Source organism: Tamandua tetradactyla, chromosome 1 (genome assembly GCF_023851605.1).
Source record: "Tamandua tetradactyla isolate mTamTet1 chromosome 1, mTamTet1.pri, whole genome shotgun sequence".
NCBI classification, from domain to species: Eukaryota; Metazoa; Chordata; class Mammalia; order Pilosa; family Myrmecophagidae; genus Tamandua; species Tamandua tetradactyla.
In genome coordinates this window covers 186,576,663-186,587,752 of record NC_135327.1, presented here as the reverse complement: position 1 = coordinate 186,587,752, position 11,090 = coordinate 186,576,663, and the positions used below count along the sequence as shown (strand labels likewise).

The 11,090-nt window shown below is 40.8% G+C and overlaps 1 protein-coding gene across 1 annotated transcript; it reads left to right on the top strand.

The window, feature by feature from the left end:
• Positions 1-9,683: 9,683 nt before the first annotated feature.
• LOC143681897 (olfactory receptor 9A4-like) lies at positions 9,684-10,646 on the top strand. The gene has a single exon (XM_077159076.1). The coding sequence runs from the start codon at positions 9,684-9,686 to the stop codon at positions 10,644-10,646; it is 963 nt and encodes a 320-aa protein (XP_077015191.1).
• Positions 10,647-11,090: the final 444 nt, after the last annotated feature.

The window sequence follows — 11,090 nt, the reverse complement described above, 5'->3', positions numbered from 1 at the left end:
GATTTCTGTCTATGTAAATTGGAAAACTCATACAGTTCTTTTGGAGTATAACATAGTTCCTTATAGGTGATACTTTGTACCTCACCTTTTGGGGGCTGTTGGGACTTAAGCCTAGTTATAAGCCTGAAATAAATAAGGAGTGGTAGGAGGGGGCCTTGAAAAGAATTAGAAATATCTTCCAAGTCATTTGCTTCAGGGCATTTGTTTGCAATTTCATCTGGTGAAACAGGATTAATCCCTCTAGAGCTAATCCCCTCAGGTGGAGGTTGGGTGGACAACTACTCAGGGCAGGCTGGAGGTGAGGTGGCTATTTCCTTAGGGAAGATTATTACAGGGTTATCTAGAGAAGATTCAGCATGACCTAGGGTTTCAACCTCTGCATCGACATCATTATGAAGCCATACCCATTTGTTAGGGTCCCATTCCTCTCCAATCAAGGCCCTCACTTTAACAGCAGATGCCATGCAAGATTGCTATTTCAGTTTATGTTGTAAAATTGATAGTCTAACAATAAGATTCTGAGTCTCATTTTTGGAGATCTCAAGTCTACGGCTACAGGAAATAAGATTTTCCTTCAGGACACTCATAGAAACATCTATGTCTGTCAGACGGCGCTTAAGCTTCTCATTTGAAGCCTTAAGCCCATCCCTTTTGCTCATTAATGTATACAGTATATCTAACAATACCCATCCAACATCTCTATACCTCCTATTTCCACAAAGCTCCACAAAGGTGTCACAAACATTATCCCCCAAAGCCTGGCTTCGTACAAGTGAAGCATTAGAAGAATCCAATGGTGATATTTTGAGTATCTCTTTTGCCAACTCACCCCGTGGATTGGCAGTATCATTCTGATTATGGGAGTCAGAGTTCTTAGAGCTTTTAAGTCCAGTCAGAGTAGAAAACCAATTATAAAAACCCATTTTTAAAATTCTGTTTCTTAAGAACCACTCCTGGTACCCAGCTATTTTAGCTAGGATTCTCTAGAGAAACAAAATGAGCAGGAAATATCCATAGATATAAAATTTATAAAAGTGTCACACATAACCATGAGAACATAGAGTCCAAAACCTGTAGGGTAGGCTTTGAAGCTGACAACTCAGATGAAGGGTCTGTATAAACTTCACAGGAGAAGCTTGCTGGCTGAAGCAGGAAGAGATTCTGTCTCTTCTGAATCCTCCTTTAAAAGCCTTCCAGTGATTAAATTAGATATCACTCATTGCAGAAGACACTCCCCTTGGCTGATTACAAATGCAATCAGCTGTGGATGCAGTCAATGTAATCATGATTTAATTCTATGAAATATCCTCATAGTAACAGACAGGCCAGCACTTGCCCAACCAGACAAATGGGCACCACCAACTGGCCAAGTTGACACATGAAACTGACCATGACAGGGTCTATCCAAGCATTACATTAAGTTATACAGGATTGAAGGCTCTAATTCTTATTTTGGGCTCCATGTATTTGGTTTGTTTAAATGATCTACCCAGACAGATTGAGTTAGATTATGTGCTACAGAAAATTTAGGTTCGGGACAAAAGAAATCTTTCCTCCCTTGGTCTCAAAGATTAGGTGAAGTTCTAATATACAGACAATTGTCCTCCTTACCTCTATATTCTGAATTACCTTAATCCTGAACTGGTCAGCTTCATTCTTATCTCTAAGTACCAAGTTATACATATATAAAATAGCCCCTCAAAATACAGAAATGACAATTTGCACTCTAGGCTAAAAGCTATAATAGCTTACAATCTAGGCCTAAATTTTCTCATAAATTTTTTTAAGTGAGATCATACAGTATTTTGTACGATCTTTTTTTCTGGCTTATTTTGCCTCAACAGATGTCACACAGATTCATTCAAATCATTGCATGTCTCACAACTTTAACCATTTTTGTAGTAACAATGTTGCATCATATGCATATTACCATTGTTCGCCAATCTAATTCTCAGTCAGTGCGTCTTTCAGCCACCTCCATCTACTGGACTCATGCATAATGTCCAAAGTCAACAGTCCATCAACACTCTCAATTTTAGATAATTTCATAGTTCCCAAGAGAAAGATAGTCAATGAACACACTCTCACCAAATATAAAATCCAAACCTCTCCTTAACTCTTGTCCCTCTCCTCATTATATACCCCTGGTGCTGGTGTGGTACCGTTGATGTTTTCCTATTAAACATAGCCCATAGCATGCAATAGCATTTTCCCCCATCCCCTGAAATTATACACTCCTTGTACAAGATTCATACCTTTGCAGTAGTTCATGCAAGAACTTATTTATATTTGTAGTGTTAATCAGGGGGACACACGAGTCCTTACAATATCTTTCAATCATGTTCACCTTCAATATGGTAATATTACTTTATAGACCCTCTAGTGACCCACCTTCACTTTTATCTATTCCCTTACAATTAAGTTCAAATTCATCAGCTAACTGTTCACTTACCTCAAGCTTCTGTGTATTGCTAGGTCCCTTATATTCTACATTATAAGTCTCTGATTTTATCCTTAACAAGGTCATAAAAGTGGAATCATACAGTATCTATCATTTGATTTCTGGCTTATTTCACTCAGATTATGTTCTCAATGCTCATCCATCTTGCCATTTGCTTCAGGACATCATTTTGTCTTATTGCTGCATAATATTCTATCATATGTATATACCACATTTTGTTACTCCAATAGTCTGTTGATGGTCACTTGGATTATTTCCATCTTTTGGCAATTGTGAATAATGCTGCTATGAACACCAGTGTGCAAATCAATGTTTGTGCTACTGCTTTCAGTCCTTCTGGGTACATACTGAGAAGTGGTATTGCTGGGTCATATGGCAACTCAATATTTAGTTTTCTGTGCAACTGCTAGACTGTCTTCCATAGCAGCTGTATCATTATACATTCCTTACAGCTATGCATAACTGTCCCATTTTCTCCACATCCTCTCCAACATGTACAGTTTCCAGTTTGTTTAATAGCAGTCATTCTTATAGGTGTGAGGTGGTAACTCATTGTATTCTTGACCTGCGTTTTCTTTCTTTCTTTTTTTTTTTTACGTGGGCAGGCACCGGGAATCAAACCCCGGTCCTCGGGCATGGCAGGCAAGCACTCTTACCTGCTGAGCCACCGTGGCCCGCCCTTGCGTTTTCTGATAAAAATGTTTCAAAAGGGAGGTATCAGAAACTTTTCCAAAAAAGAAGAGGAAAAAGAAACATTACCTAGCTCATTTTATAAAACTGACATCATTCAATACCAAAATTGGGTAAAGATGTTACAAGAAAGGAAAACTACAGACCAACATCCCTAACAAACATGGACGCAAAAATTCTCAACAAAATATTAGCAAATTGAATTGAACAGCACATTAAAAGAATTAAACACCATGACAAAGTAGGGTTTATATCAGGAATGCAAGGATGGGTTGACCCAAGAAAATCAGTTAATGTAATACAGCACATTAACACATTGTAAGGGAAAAATCATATGATCATCTTGATTGATGCTGAAAAGGCATTTGACAAAATTCAATACCCTTTTCTCTAAGTTGTCTAGTTTGTTGGCATATAGTTGTTCATAGGATTCTCTTATGATATTTTTTTATTCCTGCAGGGTCTGTGGTAATGACCTCTTTCTCAGTCCTGATTTTATATATTTGCATCCTCTTTCTTTTTTTTTATCAGCCTTGTTGGTGGCCCACAATTTTATTGATTTTCTCAATGAATCAGCTTTGGTTTTATTGATTCTCTCTCTGATGTTCTTTTGTTCTCCCATTCATTTAGCTCTGCTTTAATCTTTGTTATTTCTCTTTTTCTAATTGCTTTGTGGTTAGTTTGCTCTTCTCCCTGAAATTCATCTAGGTAAGTAGTTAAATCCTTGAGTTTTGCTCTTTCTTCTTTTATAGTATAGGCATTTAGGGCAATAAATCAAAATCCCATTTTGTAAAAGCAGAATAATCCCTATTCAATCTGCATGCTTGAATCTGTAATTAGATCATCTCCCTGGAGATGTAACCCAATCAAGAGTGGTTGTTAAGCTGGATTATGTAACGACATGTCTCCACTCATTTGGATGGGCCTTGATAAGTTTCTGAAGTCCTATTAAAGAGGAAACATTTTGGAGAATGAAGGAGATTTGGAGGGAGCACCATGAAGCAGAGAGTCCACAGCAAGTGACCTTTGGAGATGAAGAAGGAAAATGCCCCCCCGGGAGCTTCGTGAAACAGGAAACCAGCAGAGAAAGCTAGCAGATGATGCCTTGCTCGCCATATGCCCGTCCAACTGACAGAGAAACTGTGACTGTGTTCACCATGCACCTTCTCACCTGAGAGAGAAACCCTGAACTTCATCGGCTTTCTTGAACTAAGGTATCTTTCCCTGGATATCTTTGATTGGACATTTCTATTAACCTGTTCTAATAGGGGCATTTTCTCAGCCTTAGAACTGTGAACTAGCAACCTATAAATTCCCCTTTTTAAGAGCCATTCTGTTTCTGGTATATTACATTCCAGCAGCTAGCAAACTAGAACATCTTCCTAGCCCTCTCCTTCTTCTGGAACACTGATGATATTTATATTTTGTGTGCTATGTTATGTCCATCATTTCCCTGAGCTCCAATTCAAATTTTTCCATCTATTTTGTCATTTGCTCTTTTGTGTGTTCAAAATCAGTTTGTCCTGCCCTCTAGTTCACTTATTCTTTCTTCTCCCTCTTCACTCTGCTGTTTTGTGTCTCTAGTATATTTTTTATTTAGTCTACAGCATCTTTAGTCTCTATGATATCTTCTATTTTTTCTATTTATTCTAATTCTTCTTTATGTTCTTCTAGTGTCTTCTTGATCTTGTTTATGTCATTAGTCACTCCACCTGTTTTATTTAATAGACTTATATGAATATCTTTGGTTTGTTGTTCCAAAGTCTATGCATCCTCCAGTATTTTGATTTGGTCATTAGCCCGGACTATGTCTGTCTGCATCTTCATATGGTTAGTGATTTCTTTTGTCTTCACAGCATCTAGATATCTTGATAGGGTTACTTTGGAAGTTGATTTCCTTCAGGAGTCTAGAGCTGTGTATTTGTGGGATGGGTGTGGAGCAGGATGCAGGGCATGGGGAGGAGTACAACAGTGTGCTGAAGGGTTGTGTTGCAGGTATATGTATGGGTTGGGGATGCTATGCTGGTGTGTGTGAGCATTGACTGTAGGTCACAGTGTTGTAGAGGTGCAGTGTAGGGACCGTGGGAATGAAGTACAGTTCAGTCAGGCCTTGAAGTACAGGAGCAGAGTGTGATATAGGGAACACAGAGGTAGGGTGCAGCGGGAGGTGGATGGGGGTGCTGAGCAGATATGCTGGGGCTGATACATGGGCAGGATGCGGGTGGGTGCATGGAACATATGGGTCATGGGTGTCAGGTTGTAGGGCAGGGCACAGAAGTCAAGACATAGGGAAGGCAGGGCACATGTGTGTCCTTGAGCAGGCGGAAGGGTCTGGGGGTCCAGGATGTAGATGGCCAAGTGTGTAGGGGCAGGGCATAGGTCCTACAGTTGTGGGCATTGTGTCAGGGTGGGTGATGACAGGTGGGCAGGGCCCTGGCACCAGTGTGCAGGTGCAACAGAGTGGCAGGGTAGGGGTGCATGCTTGTGTAGAGCAGAGGCTATGTGGCACAGATGATAAGAGCACTTGCCAGTTGTGGGAGAAGGGCACTTGTTCTGTGGGTTGGGGGCAAGGGTGTATACTGGCGTGGTGGGGCGCAGGGGTCAAGAGGTCAGTGCACAGATACATGGGTGCCTGGCAGGGAGGATGTAGCTGTGCCAGTGCGTGGGTCTGGGGGGCAGGGCCCTGGTGTGCATGTATGCAGAGGTCAGGGGCAGCGGCGCGGAATTGTATCTGCATACGTGGAAAGCAGTGTGGCCTGGATGGGCAGGTCAGCTCTTGCCCAGCGCTGAGGGTGCTTGGTGTGATGATCGCTTGTTCATGCATGCATCTAGGGGGCTGGAAGCTGATGTGCACATGCACAGAGCTCCGGGAGGTGGGGGTGGGAGGGTTAAGCAACTTTAAGGGCCGGGTGTAAGTGTGGCACAAGTATGAAGGTGAGCACTTGTAGCCCAGATGAGCAGGTGACTGCCTGCAGGGGCAGTGAGGGGGAGATGGGCGTCGAATGGCTAGATGTGGGCATGTGGGTCTCAGGAAGGGCAGGGGAAGACTGTGCACTTGCATGGGAGAGGTGAGTCAGGCTGGGACAGGCTTCTGGGCATGCATGCAGGGGTGTGTATGTGTGTGGAGATACGCGGGGAAGGGAGTCTGGGTGGGGGTGCTTGGAGTGTGGTAAGGGAAAGGGTAAAATGGGGTTCAGGTGGTGAGGTGTGGGAGGTAGTCATGGGTTGCAGGGTGGGGGCGGCACATGCAGGTAACTCTTTTAGGGGTTGCGGCTTGGCTTCCTAGTCCCTATTTCCCTGTTCGTGCACTCCTGAGGGTTCCAGGCCTCCATTTTGAAAGGGGTGCATTAGGCTATTTGCACTAGCTGGAAATTCTCTGGTTCTCTGCATCTCAATTCTTCAGCTTTTTCAACAATGATCTCTCTGTGTGGTGTTGAAAATCCTCCCAGGTCACGTACACCCTGGAATTGCTCTCTTAGTCATTTTTCTGCCACTTCTCTAGTTCTTCATTGGAGCAGGGTGAACTGGACCTATCCTATTTCACCAACTTCACGGAACTAGGAATATGTCTTTTATACATGATCAAGTGAGAGAAAAATGTTGTAAAACAGATATTCCACCAATTTTTCATAAAAGAATATGCAAATATATTCAGAAAATTTGTCTTAAATTATATAGCATGCTGGTTAGGCTTGGATTATTTGATGAATTGGAAGGCAGATAATTCTCAATTTCTATTCTCTGTACACTGGCCTTCTCAAATTTATAATGAAAAAGAAGATCTCAGATTTTGTAACTCTCACTTTTTGTGGCTCACTACATCACCAAGCATAACCCACTTTTATTGGTTCATCCAGGTTGCAAATATGACTTCCCTCACAAGTAGTCTTTATGTTCTCCCTACTTTAAAATGGCTGAGCTGATCATCAGGAACACGCCATTGAAATGAATGTCTAGAAAATTATTTCTTGAATGCATACAGATGGACATATGTTCAGAGGAGTTGAAAACTGATATGATACCAGACTGTGGAGGCAGATTTAAGGATAGAACCTCCTGATATATTTTGTTGGGAGTTTTGGGTGACATTAACACTTTTTGTTTGAGACTAATTTTCAGGCTTCCTGGTATTTTGAGTGTGTGTAGGACAAGAGTTGTGTTTCCTATGGAGAATGGGGTTAGTTGTCTCTCCTAATGGCTGAAATAAGCAGTGAGAGCCTGGTACAAGAACACAGGATATGAGCTACCTGAAGTCTGAGATGTGTCCAGGTAACCTAGACTTGGGCACTAGAAAAGGGCACTTGTTATTAACCCCTTGAATGGTAAGTTTTCCTAATAAACAAAACTTTTGAAATTTCTAAAACTTATTGGGTCAAATATGAAACTAATGAAAAGTTTGTTCTGCTTTCCCAGACTGATTGCTTAGGGACTCCCTGAACATGGGCTAATTAAGAACAGGTACTTCAGTGACTAATTCCCCTTGGAGAGGAGGGAAAGAGGGTGGGATGAAGAGAGAAAGAAAGATCCTTTCTCTTCAAAGCACTGATATTTCCGGACTTTTTTCTAGACTTCCCTCTGAGGGTAGTTTTCTTTACTATGAGTGGAGATAGCAGCAATTTATTCTGGCATCTATGTCTGGTTCAGCCTTAGCCAGACAGGAATTAGCCTTAGCTAGTCCAAAACAGCAATATAAGTGACTGTGAAGCTGATCCATAAGAGGTGAGTGTCTTCTCAAGAGTTCCCTTCTGTGAAGGATAGAGTAGGAGATCAACTTGGTGGGGCAGGATCTTGCTGCCACTGAGAACAAGGACAGCTGAAGACTGAAGAGTGGGCCATGGTAGCTGCAGAGAGGAAGGGCTCATTTCCAATCACTCCTTCAGAGAAGGGGCAGAGTCAGTTCTGCTTAGTGCAGGGATAGGCACAGCTAGCTACTTGCCATTAGCCAGGATTCTTCTTTCTCATCTTTCTTCATCCAATGCTGGGCAGAAAGTGTGGGAAAGCACATAAGTGCACTCTCCCAACAATTCTATCCTTGAAGCCTCTTTATTCATCAGGAAAACAGCCATAGAGAGAGAATATATTTTAGCAGCACTGTGGTAGAAAAGGACTCAAGGTAAGGGAGTTGGTAATTTGAGGGAGGAAGGACAACTAAGAAGAGTAGGATTGAGGAGCTATGGAAGGATTGGATCTGGTCAGGGTCAAGTCCTATCTAATCAACCATCCAGACATTTGTCCATCCATAATCTGTCTCAACTTTTCAGCACCTATTTGGATCAAAAATTTGTGTTTATATCTATAATCTATATATCCATACCTATCTATGTATATATATCTGTGTCTATCTATATGCATATATATTTTTCTGTGCCCTTTTTGAAAGTGAAGAAGACATATACTTGCCTTTATGGATTTTGCATTCTATGCTATAGCTGGACAATAAATAAATAAAATATATTATTCATCCCCCATTCTTATTTTATGTTTCTCTATAGTATGATTAATAAACTAACATCCTATATATTGTAATTATTTTTCTTGTTATGGTCTAAATTCCACCCTCTCCTTGAATATTAAATTAATAGGGAAGGGCATTTTGTTTATTTGTGCACTACTAGATTTTTTCCCTTTAAAGGAAGCAATGGAACAAAAAATTGTAGCATGAATATCAGGTGATAACAAGTGCTATGAAGGAAACTACAGTCCAGTAATGAGTGTGTCTTTCCTTTTCTCAGCAAGGTGATTAGGAATGGTCTTTTGAATAGTTGACATTTTTTAATGCACTAGGGAAAGTGAGCATTGATACCCAGAATTCCTAAATAGCTAACGAATGGCCTAGGATATTCCTTGTCATAGCCAGTTAGTATCTCTCCTTCCTACCAAGTATTTATATGCATGGTGGGGTCATGGAAGAATGGATCTGAACTGGGTTATATTCTCAAATGTTTATTTGAAATTAATAATATGGCAAACTTGGAGACTTCAGAAATCCCAATTGGAGATCTTGCTTCTCTGCAATATGTGGTTTAGAAATCTAGGGGAAAAGGGATGTTGATCCTAGATACCCCCTTTCTAGCTCAAGATTCAAAGTTCCATCCTTTGAACATAATCTTAAATGCCATCATATCATCTGGTGAAGATGTGGAATTGGTACATTAGAATTAGTCATCCTAAGTGGAAGTGGGACAATCGAAAGTGACCAGTTTAAAAGATCCTTCTCTTTGCCCCTCTTGAGAAACCACTAGGAGAGAAATATAAGATTTTCCTCATACCAAGATAAAATAGGTGTGTTCATCCATTCCAGAGAATTGACTCCACAGAAAAGTGAGCCTGACTTCTAGATTTAAGATGACTTTAGCATTTAACTCTGACTACATAGAGTGTATAGTACTGGGAAAAACAAGCCTAATTATAAAGTTGGAAAGAGTTGCTCACCTAATCAGTCTTCTTTCCCTCTTGAGAACAGGACCATGTTAATGATGCTACCTCTCTTTGATCTCTAGGTTTCTCAAGGAGCAGAAGCAAGGACTAGACAATGAGCAATCTCTCTAGTGCCACTGAATTCTGTATTCTAGGCTTCCATGGGTCCCCAAAACTACACCACATCCTTTTTGCTATATTCTTCTTATTCTACTCAGTGACATTAATGGGAAACACAGTTATCATCATGATTGTTTGTGTTGATAAACGTCTGCAGTCCCCCATGTACTTTTTCCTTGGTCACCTCTCTTTCCTGGAAATCTTGATCACAACCATTATTGTCCCCATGATGCTCTGGGGTTTGCTTCTTCCTGGGATTCAGAAAATATCTTTGACTGCATGTGTTACACAACTCTTTCTGTACCTTTCTGTAGGGACCACAGAGTTTGTAGTGATGGGAGTGATGGCTGTGGACCGTTATGTGGCTGTGTGTAACCCTTTGAGGTACAACATCATAATGAACAGTCATACCTGCACATGCATCATGATAGTGTCATGGGTGTTTGGGTTCCTTTCTGAAATCTGGCCTGTCTATGCCACTTTTCAGTTTACCTACTGCAAATCAAATGTGTTAGACCATTTTTTCTGTGAAAGAGGGCAATTGCTCAAACTCTCCTGTGATGATACACTTTTCACAGAGTTCATTCTTTTTTTGATGGCTGTTTTCATTATCATTGGTTCTTTGATCCCTACAATTGTCTCCTACACTTACATCATCTCCACCATTCTCAAGATACCCTCAGCTTCTGGCCAGAGGAAAGCCTTCTCTACTTGTGCCTCTCACTTCACCTTTGTTGTGATTGGCTATGGCAGTTGCTTGTTCCTCTATGTGAAACCCAAGCAAACACAGGCAGCTGAGTACAACAAGATAGTTTCCTTATTGCTTTCCGTGGTGACTCCTTTCTTGAACCCTTTCATCTTCACTCTCAGGAATGACAAAGTCAAAGAGGCTCTTCGAGATGGTGTAAAGCGTGGCTGTCAATTCCTCCAAAATAGCTGTTCTCTAAGTCGCGTTTAGGAGCAATGGCCCTCACTATGGACTATTCCATAATCTAGAATGTCTCAATGGCTTCTTATCATTATTATCATTTTAAAAATCAGGTACTTGTACAAAGGTCACTCTGTTCATGGATGTAGAAAAGAAAGTTAAAAAATCATCCCTTTCTCTGTACACTGGAATGTCATAATTTCTACTCGTTTGCCATGTTGACCTAAGGAAGAATATCTTTATGTTGTTGGAAAAACTAGTGAAAATATACATAGTTTTATAAGGGTTCTTTCGGCCCAGTAAATCCTCATAATCAATATCTGAAAATCTATTTTCTGGGGGAGGAAGGAAGTAGAGGCAGAGATGGGGCAACACAGGTGCCATAATCAGAGAACTAAGATAGAGATGTTCCCTTTTTATCTTTGTCATCTGTTGTCAGGTACTTTCCTAGAAATTTCTGTAATTTATTTACAA

Coding starts and splice junctions, on each gene's coding strand:
- LOC143681897 (XM_077159076.1), top strand. CDS start 9,684: ATGAGCAATCTCTCTAGTGCCACTGAATTCTGTATTCTAGGCTTCCAT.